Source organism: Dama dama, chromosome 28, assembly GCF_033118175.1.
Source record: "Dama dama isolate Ldn47 chromosome 28, ASM3311817v1, whole genome shotgun sequence".
NCBI classification, from domain to species: domain Eukaryota; kingdom Metazoa; phylum Chordata; class Mammalia; order Artiodactyla; family Cervidae; genus Dama; species Dama dama.
This window is the reverse complement of record NC_083708.1, coordinates 59,894,119-59,916,288: the sequence shown is the minus strand read 5'-3', so window position 1 is coordinate 59,916,288 and position 22,170 is coordinate 59,894,119. Positions and strand designations below refer to the sequence as shown.

The 22,170-nt window shown below is 42.6% G+C and overlaps 2 protein-coding genes across 7 annotated transcripts in view; both read left to right on the top strand.

Moving 5' to 3' along the window:
- Positions 1-2,959: 2,959 nt before the first annotated feature.
- LOC133048285 (uncharacterized protein C3orf38 homolog) lies at positions 2,960-4,319 on the top strand. The gene has a single exon (XM_061131970.1). It carries the CDS (start codon positions 3,045-3,047, stop codon positions 3,984-3,986), a length of 942 nt encoding a protein of 313 aa, XP_060987953.1. The 5' UTR covers positions 2,960-3,044; the 3' UTR covers positions 3,987-4,319.
- Positions 4,320-9,311: 4,992 nt separating this feature from the next.
- CFAP206 (cilia and flagella associated protein 206) overlaps positions 9,312-22,170 on the top strand; it is a 31,959-nt gene continuing 19,100 nt past the window's right edge. For 2 of the 6 annotated variants that reach the window (XM_061131676.1, XM_061131682.1), the window contains exons 1-7: positions 9,312-9,592; positions 11,637-11,745; positions 12,399-12,482; positions 15,218-15,308; positions 16,907-17,095; positions 17,892-18,050; positions 19,559-19,767. In XM_061131676.1, coding sequence (XP_060987659.1) covers positions 11,638-11,745; positions 12,399-12,482; positions 15,218-15,308; positions 16,907-17,095; positions 17,892-18,050; positions 19,559-19,767 — 840 coding nt within the window. In that variant the 5' untranslated portion in view covers positions 9,312-9,592; position 11,637. Of the gene's footprint in view, positions 9,593-11,636; positions 11,746-12,398; positions 12,483-14,602; positions 14,970-15,217; positions 15,309-16,906; positions 17,096-17,891; positions 18,051-19,558; positions 19,768-22,170 lie in introns of those variants that run through there. The other 4 variants (XM_061131677.1, XM_061131678.1, XM_061131679.1 and 1 more) reach the window with 4 other exon arrangements.

Here is a 22,170-nt window from a genome sequence, read left to right as displayed (position 1 = left end):
TGGTATATACCATCATGAAGCAGTGCATGTATGATGAAGTACCAATAAGAGGGGTGTCTCGGGAATAGAGCAGGGGTTCATGTAGCTTCATGAAGCCTCATGGAAGAGATGAGACTTGAGCTGGGGCTGCAGGTTGGATAGCACTGGGATAGGCAAGTCAAGTTCATAGTATTCCCCAAAACACTGAGAAGGAAATTGGCAGGGACATTTGTTATTTGTATTTGTCAAAATACAGACAGCTTCATTATTTCCTGCATGCCAGAAACTTGAGAATTTCAAAGTGTTAATAAATGGGTATAGATGCGTAACAAATATTTTTTGACTCGCAAAAGAGACAGGGAAGGTACTGTGTGTTACTTATCCCTAAAAGTTATGTCGGTTTCTTAAATTCTATAGAACTTTTGGTCTGGATTACTGGAGCTAAACTTATGCGGTTTATGTAGTTGGGAAAAAATGGAAGAAATTGTAGCCACAGGATCCTATTTCAACAGCAGGTGGCTCCCTCACACACAGGTGACAAGAGTGGCCCTGTGGTCTACACAGGGATCATTTATGAGCGGTTGTATGTCCTTGAGGCTGGATTTGGAAATAGTTTTTTGCATTGATTTTTTTTTTTTTTTTTTTTTTTGCGCTGAGTTTTTTCGGAAAGATGACATTCATACAGCAAGAGGGAATTTCTTCTTTCTTGGGTGCTATGCTTACCTCTGAGGATCACAATCTGATCACTGTTCCTTCTGCAAATGACAGTCAGATACTCGGCAAGACATGTTCCCTTATTTCTATCCTTGGAGGACTTCAGTAGCACTTCACTTTTACATGCTGGGAGCATCACAAATTTGGACCTCCCACCTTTCAACATTAGAGCACAATTTCTGTAACAGCACCGATGAGGCACCAGTCACCTTTCATTTAATCACTTCTTGATAGTTCAGCTCCACAGACCTCAACATCATTTCATTTGGCATGAGAAGGAACAGTTTTCTGCCAGCTGGGCCTCCTGACACCCAGCGGTGTAAGCATAGTCCCACCCTGGTCAGCTCAGCCCTCGTCGGGTATTGACTCTCCATGTCAGCTTGAGCTTTGCTACAGCTCCCTGTTTTAGGGTGCTGCTGGAGAAAGTCCACAAAAAGAGCAAATATAGGCCACTGTAGACTTAAAATAACAGAATTACAGGGCTGAGAGGTTACTCAGGTCTCCTGTGGTTCATACACCTCCTTTGATGGTTTTCTGAAATGAGGAAGCCAGGGAAGTTACTCGTCTATACACACACAAATATGTCCCTGTATAAATGTACATATACACATGTATGGTCACTTTGCTGTGCACTCCAAACTAGCACAACATTGTAAATTAACTAAACATCAATAAAAAATTTTTAAACACTAAAGACTGTTCCACAGTGGCAAAAATGGGATTGGTTTCCTCATATATTCTTTTTCAGATTCTTTTCCACCATAGGTTGTTACAAGTCCAGGAATAAAGGGGAAGAGGACGGAGGAAGTTGGGGGAGGGGAATGAGAGAGGGCCTTAGAGATATTGGTGATGTCCTTCAGCAGCGATGAGGGACATCTCTGTCAGAGCGCTCTGAAGGGCACTGTTATGACCTGAGGGTTTTGTCCTCCCCAAATTATTATGTTGAAGCCCACCATGAAGTGGTGCATGTATGATGAAGTACCACTAAGACGGGGGTGGGGATAGAGCAGGGGTTCGTGTGGCTTCATGAAGCCTCGTGGAAGAGACAGGACTTGAGCTGAGGTTCAGGTTGGATAGCAATATGATGGTATCGGGAAGTTCTGTCTTTGGGAGGTGTTAGGTTTAGTTAAAGTCCTGAGGGTGGAGCTCCTGTGATGCAATTAGTTTGCTTATAAGAAGAGACATCAAAGGACTTCCTGCCCCCCTCCACCCTCAGTGTGTGTATACAAGGAATGTCTTTCATACCCATGAGAAGCGGGTTGGATAAACGTCTGTTTAGGTCTTCTGTCCGTTTTCTGATTGGGTTGTGTTGGGCATTTATTTTTTGTCCCAACAAACTGTTTTTATACTAGGCCCTTAATAAATATTAAAATGCTAGCCAAATGTTCACATTTTTAATATTATAGGTGTGTATCTAATCATTGTTGAAGCCAGAATTGCTTCCTTGTACGTTAGTCTCACCTTGCTACACCTGTCAAAATACTTCAATTACCTGCTCAAACTGTCATACTGCTCATGGGTTAATTTTAAATGAAATGCAACTCTAGCATAAGACTGTGATTTAAGAGAGGATATATTTTGATGACCCGACTGACAACATATTTCTTCTTCCAGGTTTTTACCTGTCAGCGAAGGATTTAAGTTGGAACGTTAGCCATTTATGAAGACTCTTGACCTTTTGAATATTTATTTGTAACATGTATTCACTCACAAAAAAGTGAGTGTGTATTATATGTCACGCTTTGGTCTAGGAGCCAGGAACACAGAGATAAGTATGATCGGGCCCACTCCCCCAGCAAGCTCACACCATAGTAAAAGGAATTAGACATGAACACCAGCAGGTGATCAGGAGGGTTGGGAGGGCCAGGGCGGAGGTCTGCATCGTGCTATGGAGGCCCAGGGGGAACCAGCCGACCGTGTGAGGGTGGGAATAGGGTGACATTTGAGCTTTGTCTTGAAAAGCACAGTTGGGTAGGGCAAGTAATCTGATTGAAGGAAGTTGCTTTGGCCAAAGCATAGAATGCTCACGGGTATGAGTCATTTGCAAGTTTGAGTTCAGGTGCAGCAGCATGGGCTTCCCTGTGGCTCAGGGGTGAAGAACCTGCCTGCCAAGTCAGGAGATGGGGGCTCAATCCCTGGTTAGGGAGATCCCCTGGACAGAAGATGACAACCTGCTCTAGTTTTCTTGCCTGGGAAATCCATGGACAGAAGAGCCTGGCAGGCTACAGTCCATGGGGTCGCAAAAGAGTTGGACATGAGACTTCCGGTTTCTGTTGCCAAGGCGCCGGCCCGGTGGGCCTAAGGAAGCGACATTGTTGGCGGCGTCCTCTCCCCCCATTCTGGGGGTCGAGATGACGGGGCTCAGCTACACGGAGATGGAGGGCTGTCGTAACCTGCTCAGCCTATTGGACAACGACGAGATCATGGCCCTATGCGACACTATCACCAACCGTCTGGTGCAGTCTGAGGACCGTCAAGATGCCATTCGTGCAATATTAGTCTACAGTCAAAGTGTAGAAGAACTTTTGAGGCGAAGAAAAGTCCACCGAGAAATCATATTTAAGTATTTGGCAACACAGAGTGTTATTATACCTCCAGCTACTGAAAAACACAATCTTATTCAGCATGCAAAAGATTACTGGAAAAACCAGTTACAACCAAAATTGAAGGAAACACCAGAGCCAGTTAAGACAGAGGACATTAGACTCTTTGAACAGCAGGAGAAAGAAGAAAAAAAGGCCGAAAAGGTTGATTTTCGTCGATTAGGTGAAGAATTCTGTCAGTGGTTCTTTGAACTTCTGAATTCTCAGAATCCTCTTCTGGGACCACCTCAAGATGAGTGGGGGCCACAGCACTTCTGGCACGATGTCAAGCTTAGGTTTTATTACAACACATCTGAACAAAATGTGATAGACTACCATGGAGCAGAAATTGTGAGCCTTCGTCTGCTGTCACTAGTGAAAGAGGAATATCTTTTCCTCAGTCCCAACCTAGATTCCCATGGACTAAAATGTGCTGCTTCTCCCCACGGTCTCGTTATGGTTGGAGTTGCTGGGACTGTCCACCGAGGAAACACTTGTTTGGGCATTTTTGAACAAATTTTTGGACTCATCCGCTGCCCTTTTGTGGAGAATACTTGGAAAATCAAATTTATCAACCTGAGAATTATAGGAGAGAGTTCCCTTGCTCCTGGAAGATTAATGAAACCGGCTATTACATTTGAACCAAGTGACCTGGAAGCCTTTTATAATGTAAACACTTTATGTGGTCCGGTGAAGTACAACTCCATGTAAGGCAGGCATTGGACAGTGGGATTGGAGACCAAGATTCATCTAGTGGAAGTTAGGCACTGCTGAGCAAAAGAGAACTAATTTTACCTAGCCCTTGAAGCACTGAGTACAATGTCAGTCTGAAAAATCTTCTATATAGAAATTCATCCAAATACTACATCAGTAATGTCTGAGTGATTTCATATTGAGGGGTTGACATATTTTAGTTGAAATGTCTTTCTTGACTACAAGCTAACATATTATGTGAACACTTGCCTCTTTTCTACTTGAGTTGCAGCAAATATTCTGAAAATTTCATGCAATTTGTCAAATAAATCTCACTTCAGATGTTGTAACTAAAAAAAAAAAAAAAAAAAGAGTTGGACATGACTTAGTGACTAAGCAGCAGCAGGCGTAAGTGCCCGGTAGAACGTTCTGCGATGATGGGAAAATTCTGTTATCTTCACTGTCAGATATGGTAGCCACTAACGGAATGTGGCTCATGCAACTGAGGAATTCAGTTTTACATTTCACGTAATTTTGACCAGATTCTTATGGTTGATGGCTACCATATTGGACAGTGCAGGTAGAGAGACAAGAGGCCAGATCAGGGAAGAACTTGTATCTCATTCTAGTGGGACTGACTGTTTTCTTGTAGTCCTCAAAGAGCTGCGCATAGGAAATTGTTTGATCAGCTTTGCATTTAGGAGGGGGTGCAGACAAGAAGCAGATGAAACATTTAAGAGCCCTCAGAACACAGTAACGAGGGAAGTAATTAGGGAAGGGAATGGACTTTAGACATGCTCAGAAGGAGGAAAGCGCTGGCTTGGTGACAAGTCTGCATGTGAAGGGTGATGGAGAGAGAGGAGAACTATCTGAAGCAGGTCTGGGCTGCTTCAGTCATTCTTCAGTCATTGCGTCTGCTATTAATTACTACTGACAGTTCACCCCAATAAAGAATGTCGAGTTGGATGGGTTTTGAGAGAAGATTTATGTTAGAGATAATGAGCATGGATCATGTTAGAGATAATGAGCTTGGAGTATGTCAGAAATTCGGCTGAATTGTTACTATCTTCCTTCTTGCAGTGGGCCAGGAGGGGCTCGCAGCCCAGCGCTCACCATTGGAGGAACAACTTATATTAAAATAAACTGATGGAATGTTTGACCATTATCTAGCCACAACAAAATAGCCCCTGAAAGTGGAATGCAGCTGTATTATAATTTCAGCAAACTGGTCAAAAAAATTCCTCTTCAAAAAAATGAGGACTCTCAGACTACAGAGTAAGGTGAGTTCTTTGATAATTGAGAAAAAAATTATTTCGTTTTTAAAAATTGAAGTATCGTTGACTTATAGTTGTGTTAGTTTCAGATATACAGGAAAGGGAGATGTACAGATTGTTCTTTTTCAGATTCTTTTCCATTGTAGGTTATTACAAGATATTGGATATAGTTGCCTGTGCCATACAGTAGATCCTGTTGTTTTCCTATTTAAGATATAGTAGTGTGTATCTATATATTAAATATATAGAAGTGTGTATATATGACCCACTTCCCTGGTGGCTCAGATGATAAAGCGTCTGCCTACAATGCGGGAGACCCGGGTTCAATCCCTGGGTCGGGGAGGTCACCTGGAGAAGGCAATGGCACCCCACTCCAGTACTCTTGCCTGGAGAATCCCACGGACGGAGGAGCCTGGTGGACTGCAGTCCACGGGGTTGCCCAGAGTCGGACACGACTGAGCGGCTTCACTTGGTGTGTATCTATTAATCCCAAACTCCTAATTTATTCCTTTCCCCTTTGGTAGCCATAAGTTTATTTTTTATGTCTGTGATCCTGAAAATTTTATTTTTTTTAAACAAGACTTTACCAAATTAAAGTTTGTCCTTGCGAGCTAATAAGCCATAGTCCCCTTCACGGAAGAAGGAAAGCACAAAGATGAAGTCAGTCTGGAGCCAAATCACCAGGCACCATCCGCATCTCCAGCACCTGCTCTTCCAAGAAATCTGTAAACCTAGAAGTCCCACCCTTCTAAAGCCCAGGCACCACTGGAAACTGCAGACTCTAGTTTGAGGCATGGTCAAAAGGAGCAAACCTGAGGGCAAGCTTTCTTCCTGGGGACACAGAAAGGGGTGCTTAGAGGTGGGTAGGAGACCCCAAAGCATGAGAGTCAAAAGTGAAGTCAGGGGAAGATCTCCTGAAGGCCTGTCATTTCAATGCCTCCTCCTCTCCCTCCACAGTTATAATTCCCTCCAAAATCACCCTAACTTTTCAGTAAAGATAGTAAAGAATCTAAAATTTCTTTCTCTCTCCTTTTTTTTTTTTTTCCACTCTCCGAATCCTAAACTCGCCTCCCTAACCCAGACTGTCTTGCATGACTGTTATGTCCCAGACTGTTCTTAGGTGCTGGGGATTCCACAGAATATGTTCCCTGCCTTCAAGGAGCTTGTGGTCTAGTGGGGGGACAGACAAGAAAACAGACTCTCTGAGAGTATGGAGAACTCCGTCGGGTGTACGTACTGGGGGACAGGCGTGGGGAGTGACTGCTTAGTGACTGTGGACGTTCCTCTTGGAGTAGGTGGAAATATTTTGGAATCAGATGAAGGTGAAGGTTTAGGACCCTACACCCAATTGACAGGTCAGAGAAAGTTTCATAGGAGACATGGCTACTGACAACATGGAGGAATTAACCAGATGAAGAGGGAAGAAGGACATTCAGATGGAGGAAGTGACCTCTGCAGAGATCTGGAGGCCGACGAGTAATGCAGCATGGCCAGCAAGTAGAAAGAGTGTGGTCTGGAGGGGGAGGGAGGTGGTTGTGAGAGCTGACGTTGGGTGGGTGAGCTGAGAGCAGGTCGTGGGCATGTTATATGCCACGCCAAGAAGTTTGCACTTTGCCCCAAAGCCACTGAGAAGCCTTCATGAGCTTTTAGACAGGGAAATAACATGATCAGATTTCCACTGTTTAAGTATTAACTTTAGTATAGGCAAAGATTTGGAGGGTCCCTGGCTGGAGAGGGGAGCTCATTTAATTGGCTGCTGTAATCCAGGCCAAAAAAAAAAGAAGAAAAAGTAGTTGCTTTAATTAATTCAGAAGTGGAAATGGAGAGACTTGAACTGATTCAAGAGACAATAATGAAGACTGGGTTGTTAATTTAAGGATTGAGAAGATGAGTGTGGGAGTGGATGGATGAAAGACAGGGAGAAACTCACCTTTTAAAAAGCTACCTAGTAACATTATCTGCATATACAAAGTAGGTAAATAGATCTCAGAATTCATCATGGGGGACTCCCAAGGAATTTCTGATATGCTATTTCTCACTCTCCAGTGTTGAGGATCACTGTCACAGAGGCTATAACGTAAAGGGTTTTATGCTTTAGATCCTGTTTTATTCATTAGGACTATGTATATGGAATTTTCCTCGTTTGAGGGGGAAATACTTTTAAGAAAGAAACACTTCAGTTCAGTTCAGTTCAGTCGCTCAGTCGTGTCCGACTCTTTGCGACCCCATGAATCGCAGCACGCCAGGCCTCCCTGTCCATCACCAACTCCCTGAGTTTACTCAAACTCATGCCCATCGAGTCGGTGATGCCATCCAGCCATCTCATCCTCTGTCGTCCCCTTATCCTCCTGCCCCCAATCCCTCCCAGCATCAGGGTCTTTTCCAATGAGTCAACTCTTCGCATGAGGTGGCCAAAGTATTGGAGTTTCAACTTCAGCATCAGTCCTTCCAATGAACACCCAGCATTGATTTAGGATGGACTGGTTGGAGCTCCTTGCAGTGTGTTCTTGTAATTCCACTTCTCTTGTAACACTTGAAAGAACAGGACCCCATGCTTGGGGATCTGCAGTAAGTGTTTCAAGTCAGCCCCCAGCCACACCCCCACCTAGATTGTGAAAATCTGACCCTAAGGTTTGCTGTTTCCCCGAGAGCTGAGGCATGTGATGGAGAAAAAGATGGGAAACCAATAATTAATGCTTTTGCTCATCCTTCATCTTACCTTTAAAGGTAATTGACAACCATAAAGAAAGGCCAATTTTTAGGGGTAAGTCTAATGAACTTAGGCTTCCCACGTGGTGCTGGTGGTAAAGAACCTTCCTGCCATTGCAGGAGATGTAAGAGACATGGGTTTGATCCCTGGGTTGGCAAGATCACCTGGAGAAGGGTACAGCAGTCCACTCCAGTATTCTTGCCTGGAGAATCCCATGGACAGAGGAGCCTAGCAGGCTACAGTCCATAGGATCATACAGAGTCAGACACAAGTGAAGCAACTTAGCATGTATGCATGCTAATGAACTTAAGAAGCTTGCTGTTTTTGTGTCAGGAAACTCAAATTTTGCTTTTTTTCTGGCTCTTCATATCTGTGCCCATGTAACTAACTCTAAAGAGAAATCTCTCTAAGGAAGATGATTAAGAAATGATCTTGTGAATCTTCTTGACTGAAAGGATGTGGGAAAGCAGACTAAAAATAGTTAATGCTTTTTCTAAGGGAAACTTCAGTAAGAATGACTTGCATTGTCTTCCTTGGGCAATGCTTTCTTTTTCATCATTACTCTGAAAATTCAGCTACCCACTCCATTAGCAAGCATTTCTGTGGAGAAGTAAAGTTAAACTGGAAAAGGAAATTGTCAGCTAATTCTAAGACTATGACTTCCTTCATTTCAAAACTGGTAAACCACACATATTACATAGACTAACATGATGATTTGTGTCTTGAAAAAATAGCCAACTGTTGCATAGTGTATGGATAATAATAGAGAACATGAGTGAGATAGGTGAAAAGCACGAGATCTGAATTTTTATTTTAACTTTGAGGATTTCTAGAAACCAGGATGCAGCTCTATTTTAATGATATATATATATAGCCCAAAAGGATAACCCAAAGTGGAGAAGTTCTCCATTATTGTGCCTTTACTTTACTTTTTATTATGAGCTATAACATATACAGAAAAGGTTAGTATAACATATGCACCATTAAATAGTTATAAAGTGAACATCCATATAAATACTGTTCAGGTGCATTAGAGAATCTTAATCAAGAGTCTTGCTTCAAGACACTTGCAGAGAATTTGCCCATATCTCTCTTTCTTTAACACTGCATAGGTTTCCATGCTGCTAAGTTAATACGGTTGTTTAAGAAATCTACTTTTTGACATCTTTTAGCTCACTGAGTTGTAGTGAACCTGTCTTCTTCTGTCTGGGCCTTGGGTCCCTCTGTATCTTGCGTGTCTTTTTTTTTTTTTTTTTTAAAGTTATCCTCGCCCATCCCTTCCAGGAAAGGCTCTCTTTTGGACCCAGCCACGCCCAGGCCCCGCCCCTTTCGGGCCCTAGCGTTTGGTCTCCATGGTTACGCCGAGAGTGCCGGGCTGCCGTGAAAGCCCCAGGGAAGAATCGGGCAGGCCCGGCTCCAGCTCGTCACTACAGCCAAGGTCAGCGCAGCCCGGGCTCCGCGCCCTTGACCCCGGGGTGTACCTCGCGAGGAGGCGGGCATGGGTCAGCGGACGGAGCCTGGGCCGCGGGAGCACGTCGTCTAACCTGGTTCAGGCGACGCTGACAGTAAGGACTCTTTCCAGGCCCCGCCGCTGAGCGTAAGGAGCGGTCGCTTCCGGTCGGAGGCTCACAGGTCCCCAGGTCAGACGGCTGACCCGTGCTGGGCACCGCTCGCACCCCCGCCGGCCAGAACTCGGGAGGCCTAGGCTGGGGCCGGGGGTGTGGGCAGGGGCGGGGGGCGGGGACCGAGGAGCACCGGGACGGACCGACGGCGCATGCGCACACGCGGGCCTTCGCTCCGTGGAGCAGGCGCGTGTTAGTTACCAGCTGCTGGTTGATGCGCTTGGTTTCTGCCACGCTCTGTGTTAACCACTAAGTATGTAGACTGGGAAAGGAGTAAGTCAAGGCTGTATATTGTCACCCTGCTTAACGGAGTACATCTTGCGAAATGCCGGGCTGGATAAAGCACAAGCTGGAATCAAGATTGCTGGGAGAAATATCAATAACCACAGATACAGAAATAACACCACCCCAATGGCAGAAAGTGAAGAGGAACTAAAGAGCCTCCCGATGAAAGTAAAAGTGGAGAGTGAAAAAGTTGGCTTTAAACTCAACATTCAGAAAACGAAGATCTTGGCATCCGGTCCCATCACTTCATGGCAAATAGATGGGGAAACAATGGAAACAGTGACAGACTTTATATTCTTGGGCTCCAAAATCACTGCAGATGGTGACTGCAGTCATGAAATTAAAAGAGGCTTGCTCCTTGAAGAAAAGCTATGACCAATCTAGACAGCATATTAAAAAGCAGAGACATTACTTTGCCAAGAAATATCCCTCTAATCAAAGCTATGGTTTTTCCAATAGTCATGTATGGATGTGAGAGTTGGATTATAAAGACACCTGAGCGCCGAAGAATTGATGCTTTTGAACTGTGGTGTTGGAGAAGACTCTTGAGAGTCCCTTGGACTGCAAGGACATCCAACCAGTCCATCCTAAAGGAGATCAACCCTGAGTGTTCGTTGGAAGGACTGATGTTGAAGCTGAAACTCCAATACTTTGGCCACCTGATGAGAACTGACTCATTGGAAAAGACCCTGATGCTGGGAAAGATTGAAGGCGAGAAGAAAAGGGGATGACAGAGGATGAGATGGTTGGATGGCATCACTGACACAATGGACATGAGTAAACTCCAGGAGTTGGTGATGGACAGGGAGGCCTGGCGTGCTGCAGTCCATGGGGTCACAAAGAATCAGACACGACTGAGTGACTGAACTGAGCTGATGTAGAACTCAGTCCTCAGGACAGCTCCAGGGAGAGAGTACTAGTAGGATTTATACTTATCAGATGAGAAAATCACTTCAAAGAGAAGTTAAGGAAATCCGCAAGGTTTCAGTTAGGAAATGGGGCTCGGTGGGAACCAGGCTCTCTGGTCCTCCTGGACTAGATGCCGGGTGTTGTTAACCTTACCTGAACCCTAATATGCTGAAAGTGATCTTTACCTACCTGGCATTGCCTTTGTTTTTCTCTGCATGCTCATTTCCCCTGTGCTTATTTACAGATACAAATCAGAAAACCTGATCACTATTAAAACCTACCACCTACCACCTTTCCAGGAGTTCATTTTTTTCCCCATGATCCATGACTCATAATATGTTTTGCTTTTTTTGTTTTCATGTTTTTAATCAAGAGTCTAAACCTTGACTTGGATGTGCAAGAAATAGAATTTTGATGATTCGAGCAAGAATTGTGTTCCAAGAGTCTCTGAAAATTATGAAAGGTCATTTAGTGAATGTGATGAAATAAGCATGTCCTGTTTCAAGCTGACTTTGCCGCCTACATAGTGGAATTTCTCACTAATTCTACTCCTACACCCATCCCCCGTCTCTAATACTGTTTAACATTTTTTAATTAAAAATATCATGTTATAAGGGTACTTTTGATGAGCACCATCATTTAAATAAAGAGGAAATGTTTCAATCATTAACTCCCAATTGCTCTCACTGTTATTATCAGTCCTTCATTTTTATAAATATGAAACCAACTAATGAAAAACAAGAGGGGCCTATATACTAGTAAATATTATTAAGTTAATAAATAATATGACTCTTTACAAATTTATTAGTGGTGGAATCTCAAAAGGAAAAAATAATATATAAATACAATTTAAAAACTTTTTATTTAGAATGCTTCCCACTCAGGCTGAAAGTGTTATAAAGAGTATCATTCGAGAAATAGGACAAGAATGTGCAGCCCATGGAGAGATTGTTCCTGAAACTCTAGTTGCTTTTATGGTAAGAATAAATATTTTTCTGAATTACTGCTTTATTAAAATTTTTTTTCAGCAGTGCCTATTTTGCTCTTAGAATTCTGTGATGTTTTCTTAACTTATTCCATTGAAAACCTATGGATATTGTTGGACAAATTGTGTTCGTGTGTGCTCAGTTGTGTCCGACTCTTTGCAACTGCATGAACTGTAGCCTGCGAGGCTCCGCTGTCCATAGGATTTTTCCAGGCAAAAATACTGTTGTTGTTTTTTTTAAGTCTATAAAGCATGTTAGTTCTAGATTTAAGAGACTGATTTAGAAGATCTCAAAGAATCTTAGAAACATCAATGATGTTTTTCCTGTGCTGTAAGTTTTTTTCTTTTTAACATGTATTTTTCACTGTTGTAAAAATTACTCATTTCCTTGATATCTCTCTGTTCTTGCTTTTCATTTAATGATACACAATAAAATATGGTAAAAGATTCCGATTAGTTTCCCAATGTAAAATTGCTCCCTTTCTCCAGTTTCTGATGAAGACGCTGATGAATTGGGTTGTGAGAAATTCAGCTGAGTGATCAACCCCTGGGTAACCAGGAGAGAGTTGTTTAAAAAATGGAAAAATATTAAACTAATGTTGTAATAATATGAAACAAATGTAATGGGCTTTTTCCTACTCTCAGGTGAAAGCTGTTGTTCTGGACCCGAGTAATGGCTTTAACACGGATAGAACGCTCACAAAAAGTGATGTGCAGAAACTGGTAAAGGTGATTATCCAACGTTTCTCAAATTTTGAATGATTTACTCTCAATTCTAAATATTTGATTTGTGTTGATCTATAGTGCCTCCAGCTCCATGAAACAAAACCCCACCGAACAGTGGTGCAAACAAATGAGAGATTAATTTTTTTCTCATAAAATGAAGTCTAGAGTTTCATAGGTTGTTTTTCCTGACTTCCTAGGTCACCATCATGCATGTGTTTTCACCCCAGGGTCACAAGAAAGCTCTTCCACCTTTAGGCAGGTATAAGGTGAGAGGACAAAGGTCAAAGTATGTGTGCAATTGGATCTGTCAGTTTGTTTTTGGAAAATAATGGGCTTTCCCAGAATCCCTCCCATCTCTTTCCATTTATGGCCTGCGTGCGTGCTCAGTCATATCTGACTCTTGGCCAGCCAGTACACTGTGGCCTGCCAGGCTCCTCTGTCTGTGGAATTTTCCAGGCAAGAATACTGGAGTGGGTTGCCATTTCCTTCTCTAGGGGACCTTCCCAACCATATCTCCGGTGTCTCCTGCATTGGCAAGTGGATTCTTTATCACTGTGCCTCCTGGGAAGCCCTTGCATTTATTGATTGGAATGATATTGCAAGTGAGCCTGGGATATTGATTGTTTTCCTCTTTCCTTTTTCAGCTGAAAGGAAATCTCTGGCTTAATCCAGATTGAGGCTTTGTTAGTAAGGAAGGAGGGGTATGGATACTGGTGGGTAGCAATGTCTGCCACAGTATTTTAGAGACATCTTATTCATCTAATGAGACATTGAGAAAATTATTAACTGATTTATATACAGTTATATACAAATTCATATTCATATAATTATTGATTCAACATAATTTGTGTTTTCTAAAAGAAAATTTGAAGCCAAGAACAAAATGATTCATAGGATAGTTTGAGAATTTGAGATTGACATTTATACACTGCTGTATTTAAAAGAAATGAAGAGCTAACCATAAAGGCTCTACTATAGAAGAAAAAAAATAAAAGAAATCAAGTAGATGTGCCTGAAAAGCAGTTGTAAGAACTAAAGAAGGCAGGAACTTTAGATACTGTTAATTTTTCCATATGTTTTAAGTTTGACTCACTGGGTTTAGATGCTTAAATGTTTATTTTCTAAATATTTGTGAATGGATTTCCTAAAATTTCAACATTATTTTTTCCCCTGGGCTTAATTATTTTAATTCCCTCCTTCACACAAAATATTTGAAACAAGCGTTCCCAGACTTGTATGTGGATGTTTTCTGAGCTCAAACAAATGGTAGAGAAAATTTTTATCATGTCTGTCTTCTCTCTCAGCCATCAATTTGCATAGGGGAACACAGGTCTGTCCGCAGATGTTAGAGGATCAGGAAGAGCTTTGGAAGCTTGGAACTAGGGGATATGTTGTTAGGATAACCGTGCAGAAGAAACTCCATGATTCTCTATGGCAGCTGAGAGCTGGGTCTTTCTGTGCTGAAACTGAGAATGTGCTATGAAGCCTGTTCTTGGCAATAGGGGAAATGACTAATGGTCAGTCAGAAATTTCGTTGGAAAGCTGTGGAGAAGAACCAAGGAGGGGCAGAAAGGGTTTTTCTCCTTTTCGTGGCTCGGGAAGCAATTTTCCCCCCTCTAACTCAACTCAGTTGGCAAGAATAAAGTTTGATATATTTTTTGAATTTTATTTTTCTTATTGAAGTGTAGTTGATTTACAGTATTGTGTTAATTTCCACTGCACAGCAAAGTGAATCAGTTATACACGTATGTAAATTCTTCATGTTCTTTTCCATTATGGTTTATCCCAGGATGTTGAATATAGTTCCCTATGCTCAGTGTACTGTTAATGTGACCTGGACCTTAACTGTCAATTTATATCATAATTCAAGTGATAAAGAGTGTTTCCTTTTTCCTCAATTAAGAATCATGTGGACGAGCTAACTTTTGCATTTGTAAGGTCTGTGCCTGGCCTGGCACCTCTCCACGGGGATCGGTCCAGGTGTCCCATCCTCACGCCTGCCTTCTCTCCCTTCTCCCAGGAAAGTGGTGCTTGTGCCCTGGGAGGTGGGCTGGGTGAAGCTGGTGTGCCCGCCAGGTACAGACATAAAGTCTCACATGAGATAGGGAAGAGTGGAGCTGGGGGGTGGAGAAGAGAGGAGAAAAGAAAAATTCGGGTGGACGATCTATCCTCAAAGGGCAAAACAGAGGAGGAGGATGAGCTATCTGTATGTGCGTTGGTGCGGGGAGAGGGCGGGCGAGGGCAGACAGGAGAAAACAGACCAGAGGAAGAAATTTTGAAACAGAAGGCAGGCTCAGAGATTGTCCCTGAGCAGAGGATGGTCACCACAGCAGCTTCTTATAAAATGCACATGACCTCCAGCATCAGCTAAAAAGAAGAAGGAGCATGAAGGTTCAAATAAACGTAATGAGGAACTCAGGAAGAGCTCCAGTCGTGGGCGTAAGCTTCGTGAAATGCCCACTCACACGGAGTCTTCAGAGACTAACCTTGGTGAGGGCCTTGCCTCCAACTAGACTACTAGCCACCTGGGTTTGGTAATATTGGCTAACTCAGGGGAAATAGCTTATTACTTAATAAATGTTACTGGTTAAATAATCTATAAAGCATGAAGTTCTGAGGAAAAAAATAATACAAGAGGTTATTGGTAGATAAATATCAGAAGCTATTGCTTTGATGTTTCTCTTTGATTTTAAAAATAACTTCTGATTGAGAAGCATTTATGTGATATTCTCTTTTAGCTTTGTGTGAATCGGCTATTGGACAGCAAAAATCCTTCCCTGGACACCATTAAGATGCAAGTCTACTTTGATATGAATTATACAAGTCGAGGTAACATGTATCTACCTATATTGATACCCTTTAAAAGAAGATTCGTAAAAAAAAAAAGAAGATTCATATTGTATTTCAGGTTATAGGGCTTCATTTGGTTGGTGAAGAACAATTTAACTTTTCTGTCTGTCTTTTGAATTTTTTTCCAACTTTGAAGAATGTAATAACATTGGAGATGCGAAATGAGACCATTGGCCTTAATGAGTGTCAAAAGTTTCTGAGTCTGTTGTGCTTTAACTGTTACATGACTCATACATAATAGCATAAAGCAGCCAGCCCACTGAAGTTCAGATTTTTAATTTGCTGATTTTTTTGGTTCCTGGTTTATATTATTATCTCATAATGTTTCCCTAAATTGTGTAACTTACCTAAAAATGAAGTGAATGATGGGAAATATAAGCTCAGAACATATTTTGTGTGTAAATTGTTTATTATATACATCCGAGATAAACTGGAAACAAGATAAAAAGGAAAATAAAGATTGCCTCTGCTTGACTGTAATGGAATCATTATTAACCATTTGGTGATTTTCATTGTCTTTTTTCCCTCTTTGTATTAAACTTTTAGTTATGCTATATGTGTAAAATCATGTATCTTGCTTTTTTGATTAATAATAATGACATTTTAGGGCTTCCCTCGTAGCTCAGTTGGTAAAAAATCTGCCTGCAATGCAGAAGACCTGGGTTGATTCCTGGGTTGGGAAGATCCCCTGGAGAAGGAGCCGGCAACCCACTCCAGTGTTCTTGCCTAGAGAATCCACATGGACAGAGGAGCCTGGCGGGCTACAGTCCATGGGGTCACAAGTCGGACACAACTTAGTGACTAAACCATCACAATGACATTTTAAAACAATAGTAATGAATTGATGTAATTTAGATTCTTCTTAATTTCAAAGTTTGAGGTTTTGTGGTAAAGTTAGAGCCATAAATTGTGTGTGGTTGATATTTTAATTATTGCCCTTGTTAAAGGGTGTCTAATGGACTTAGTTACAACAATTATAGTGCTGGTGAAGGTGGCTCCTGCCACAATTAAGCTTAAACCTCATCGTGTCACAGGAAGAGGGGAGAGGGATACAGTTCTTGATGCAACATTGCATTACGGTCATGCCATTCAAAGGAAATTTATCTAGAACTAAAACAGAGACACACATAGTTGAAGAGGAATATTTATACTATCTATACAGGTATTTATATTTGCTGACATACAGTATACTACATGTGCTTACCAACAGCATATAGGTAGTACCTATATTTATACCGCATATGTTTATAATGTATATTGTAAAATATCTTGTATACTTTCTGCTTAACTAGGAGGTTTTAGCCCTATCTATTATGTTTGGATTGTCTGTTTAAAAGTCTTACATGTTTTGACAAAGTATGCCATTTAAATCACTAGTACATCTTTCCCACTAGATTTTTGTCTTGAAGTTACTTGCTGGCCACTATTTATTTTTTTGATGACTATATCCTCAGAAAATACTTGTTTTCATGCAGTAGAATTGCCATACCATGCCATTTCCCCCTCTGGTTCTACTTTATTATGGGAGAAGAATTCTAAGTATCAAGATATGGAACATTGTCTGTTGCCATTTTTAGAGGAATTTCTTGAAGAACATCACCGGGTCATCGAGTCTAGGTTAAGTTCTGTCAGCAGAGAGATTACAGACAGTCGAGCGTGTGCCCGAGAGGAGCTGGAAAGCCTCTACCGCAAGATCGTCAGCTACGTGTTACTGCGCTCTGGGCTGGGGTCCCCGACAGACATCAAGATTGTCAGAGAGGCAACAGGTAAAAAACCTACACCATTTCCATTCCATGTGTGAACATACATGAACATCGTATCTGATAAAATATGGTGAATTACAAGTGTTGAACGTTGAAGTTTTCTCCTTTTGTCTGAAAAAAAAAATAGCACAAATACGAGGTTAAAATTTACCCACATTCCTCTTACACAGTGTAGCATCACTAAAACTCAAGCAGCACCTCTGGGAAGTGAATATGTTCGTCTTCTTAGAGCTTATGTACCTAGGGGCCTGTTACTCCTCACTAGAGAAGCGCTGGAAGCATGATTAAGAGGACCAGGCTGACTGAGGCGTGGGAAGTGCTGGGAGAGTAAGTTTCATACTGATGAAAGGAGTCGAGTCTGTCATCTAGGATGGATGAAGGTAAACAGCACTGTTTCATCCTTAGGAAATACTTGCCCAGTTTCGTATAAAAGATAAGGAATAGGCAATATCTCTCATCTTCCCACGGCTTTCTTCCATAATTCTTTTAAAGCATCATTTTTTTTTCCCTACTCAGACTCCTACTTAGAAAGCCTGTTTGAATGCCCATTGCCAAAAAATTACTGATGGATGCATAATTGTTGAAACAGATGTGAAGCAATGGCGTTATTTTTAGCAGCTCCGCTTTGATGTATGCTAAATTTTGCCAAGTATTCTGGAATCAGGTATCAGACAGTTAAAGAATAGTCTAAGTAACTCTATAAAGACAAGCCCCTTAGCTTTCTACTGAAAGAGACTTGTTATTTAAGTTCTGGTGTCTTTATTCTACCATTCTGTTGTCCTTTTGGTGGTTTGTTTAGCTGCCCTACAGAGTGTATTTCCTCAAACTGAGCTTGGGACGTTTCTAACCCTTTCTAAGAAGGACAAAGAATGCCAGCTGAAAGAACTCACCATGATTGTGACTGGAATCCGTTTATTTAACCGAGACTGTGGAAAGGGAGGAGAAGGCATCGATGACTGTAGGTATATCATTAGGTTAATTCTATAGGTTACACAGGTTTAAATTTTAATGGGAACAGAGGAAAATAATACCCAGTACACCACTGGCATTCTTGGATTTAACGTTTGCAGTTTTGACTATACCTTAGGTGCTGCCACTGTTCATAATGTACAGTAATCTTTCATTTTATTGGGGCAAGACCATACATTTTTATGTACCATGAAGCTAGGGGCTTTGATCCCTGCATTGGGTAGGTCCCCTGGAGTAGGAAATGGCAACGCACTCCAGTATTCTTTCCTGGAAATTCCAGGGACAGAGGAGCTTGCTGGGCTACAGTCCATTAGGTCGCAGAGCCGGACACGACTGAGCACGCACCGCAGATGAAGCTAGTACGGGGCATGAATCAGTAAAAGGACTGGGAGGACCTGCTAGAGTCTGGCCTCCCCCATTCAATGGGCCTTTATGTTCTGTGCACGCATATGTGCTCAGTTGTGTCTGACTCTGTGCGACCCCACGGACTGTAGCCCACCAGGCTCTTCTGTCCATGGGATTTTCCAGGCAAGAAAACTGGAATGGTTGCTATTTCCTGCTCTAGGCGATCTTCCCAACCCAGAGAGCGAACTTGCGTCTCTTGCATCTCCTGCATTGGCAGCTGGATTTTTTACTATTGGTACCACCTGGGAAGCCCTCCAAGCCAAATAACCAAAATGGAATAAAATTCAGTGATTTAAAAAATAAAAATCACCCTGAAAAGAAAACTGTTGCTGATGTAGTTAATGGAATGAAATAAAATAAGAGGAGAATATTTGCAAGTCTATAAATCCAGAGCCTCTACTATGGTATTATATACTTAATGCATTCATTATCTGTAAGTTTGAAAGCATTTGTTGAAATATTTGCTCAAAGACCAACCAGTAGGAGTAAATTCCTTGTGTATTTGGTACATATGTAGGCCCACTGAGAAGGTGTTAGTGTCTATTACCAGATCACTGACTTAGTCCAATAGGGTAATTGTTTTTGCAATTTAAAAAGTGTTCTAAGAAGTCCAATTCCCATTCTTCACAAATTTCCCTACTTTGCTAGATGATTCTGTTGTTTTTCTGTATCCCAATGAGCTTCTTAAGCGGTACTCTTTTATTTCCTTTTTTACAAGCAGTAAAAAAGGTTCACAGAAGAAGAGATATAGTGGCTTTTCTAGAAGCATGTAATTAATAGCACACAACGCCAAAGCCTGTCTGTTCTTTAGACTCTTCTGTATTTTATTGACCAAAGGTGGCCTGCTTTAGCTTTTGGGTTCTTATTCTGGCCGTGTGGTGTTCTCTTTTGTTTGTTTGTTGATAGGTTTTTCTTTTGGGGTTCTTTCCTTCCTGATTTAGAAGTGATGAAACACCTGCCTCCTTATTATTAGTTTGGTTAAAAATAAAAACAGACTCAACCTACTGTTAAAATATGACTACCTTCTAGGCTTTTATCCCCTGAATTCTTTTAGCTTGCCTCATGTTTGTGTTATTATACCTTTCAAACCAGTGCCAGCTATTCTACAGGAAGCAATCCCAGCCACCACGCAGCATGTTGATTCCCAGCTTGAGGCAGTTCAGGACCAGGCATACCGCTACACAGCCATTCTGGAGAAGGCAGCAAAGAGCCCCCTCGTGGGTCAAGAGCTTCAGCCCTACATGCTAAGAGAAGCCCTATATAACGTGAGGCAATGCGAGATCTTCCTTCAGGTCATTTTGGTGAGTTACATGTTTAGCTGATAAACAGGTTTTTTTTTTTAGCACTTTCTGTGATCCAGGTTCCAACTTTTTAAACATTCTTTTCCATCATGGTTTATCATAGGATATGGAATATAGTTCCCCGTGCTATATAGTAGGGCCTTGTTTGTTGTTTATCACAACTCCTTATATATTATGGGGTGACCAGGTCATTGATAAAGAAACAACCTTAATAACTGTTCAGCATGTATTGCGTCTGTAGGATCCAGGGCTGAAATGGAAGTGGGAGAGTTGGACGCTGATCTTAGTGAAGGTGTGTCGAGAGGATGTTTGGTGGTGTTGCATGGTTGCTATGGTGATGCACGTGTATGTCTGTGTGTCAGACATGTTGCATTATTTGCTTTCATTCAGAGCAAGTGTCTAACATATAGTTTGGCAGGTCATTGGCACTCAGAGAACTCTGATGTAATTACTTGTTCTAATTGTAAAAATTGGTGGAGAAGATTTTTTTTTTCTGCTTCTCTAGATCTAATAAACAAACCAAACACTCTCCCCGCAAAGAGTTGGAAGATATGGTATGGTAAAGTGGTGATTTTCAACTTTTTTTTTTTTTTTTTTAAAGCATCAGAGCCCTTTCTGATAGAAACTTACTCAGAAGAAGTTTGCTTACTCCTAAAAATGTAAAGCAAGTATCTAGACAAAAGGATCAGAGGCCCTTTTCCTCAAGGAGCATTCCCAAGCCATCTGAAGATTCCAGGGAACACAGTTTGTTAACTGTGTCCTGGCAGCAAACCAAGTTTCTACCCGTTACTGTTCTTTTTTCTGATTTTTCCCCCAGCTGCATTGAGGTGTAACTGACAGAGTTGTAGGATACTTAAATTGTGCAACGTTTTGATTTGATATACCTCTGTATTCCCCCACTGAATTGATTAACGCATCCATCCCCCTGGTCACTGCTTAGCTGCACACAGCCGCTCATTTTCCAGGACCCCTGAGACCGCAGGCTTGGCGGAACTGCGTTGTGTGCAAGTGGGCACTAACGTCTTGAGGGGCACAGCAGGCTGCGTCCCGCCCCCCGCCCTGTTTTCACGTGTGGTTGGTGACTCAGGAGCACTTTGCTCCTTCGTTTTGGCACGGCTTGTGTCTGGTCTCCGGTGCGGCGCTCAGGACCCTGTCACGAGAGCGCTTTCGCCGCGCTGCCCGGACTCCCCGCCTGCGGCTTGCAGGCGCAGCGGGCGCAGCGTGCGGGCTCCAGAGCGCGCTGGCGTCAGCAGTCGGGCACACGGGGTCTCCTTGTGGCGTACCAGCTGAATGGCCCCACAGCACGTGGCATCGTAGTTCCCGACCAGGGGTTGAACCCACGTCTCCCACCTTGCAAGGCGGATTCCCATCCGCTAGGCCACCGGGGAAATCCCTTGGCACGGCTCTCGGATGCCCTAGATCTGCCTTCTCTCCTCGCCGCCACTCCAGAGGGGAGACGATGACACCCAAAGACGGGAATCCATGGCAACAAACTAGGGGGGTCCTCACAGCTGGCCTGCTCTCCGCTTGCCTTCAGAAGGGAGGACTCTAACTCAGCTCTCTGAAACCAAACCGCTCCTTAGGGTGGATGCTCCCCTAACGTGGACTTGTGGCTAGCACCTTGTGTAACTAGTCAGATACTAAGAGGATTTCACAGTCAGTTTGAGTGCGTAGGGGTCCACAGGAGCAGAATCTCATGTTTACTTTTGTCCTTCATGCTCAAAAGGGATATTATAAGAAAGAACTTTGGGAAACTGTCAGACATACTCTCAGGATGTCGTGGAGGATGTGTTCATTCTGTAGTATCTTCTCACAGCTTTCGCACATGAACCATATTCAGCCAACTGGGTGCTGTGCCATTCAATGGGATCTTATTTCCTCCACCAAGGATTGAACCTATGCCCCCTGCTTTGGAAACGAGGCGTCTTAGCCACTGTACCACCAGGAAAGTCTTAAATTCCCCGACAGTCTTAAATTCTCATTGGCGTTCTTACTCTTACATCTATACGGGAGGGATGGTGAGCAGCGGGTTGAAGTGCTAAGTGTGGATCTTGCAGCCAGACTTCCCAGGTTCTAATCCTGCCTTTGCTACTTACTAAATGTGTGTCCTGGATGAAGTTGCTTGACGTCTCTGTGCCTTAGTCCTCACATCTGTAGAAAGGGGTCAGTGGTGGTCCCCAGTAGGTAAATAAGGTAGAGCGGTGTCGTCAGGCAGATGACGATGATCCTGACGACAAGCAGTGTTTACCATCATCACCGTCAGGGCGTTAGCAGAGCGGTTCTAACTTCATTCCCACAGGGGCACGAGCTGAAGGGCTCTTAGCTTTCTTGGAATATCTCCTTTCCAGACCCTTTGTTGCTCGTGTTATTGCGGAAGTTCACATTCTGACCTTAGCACTCTTC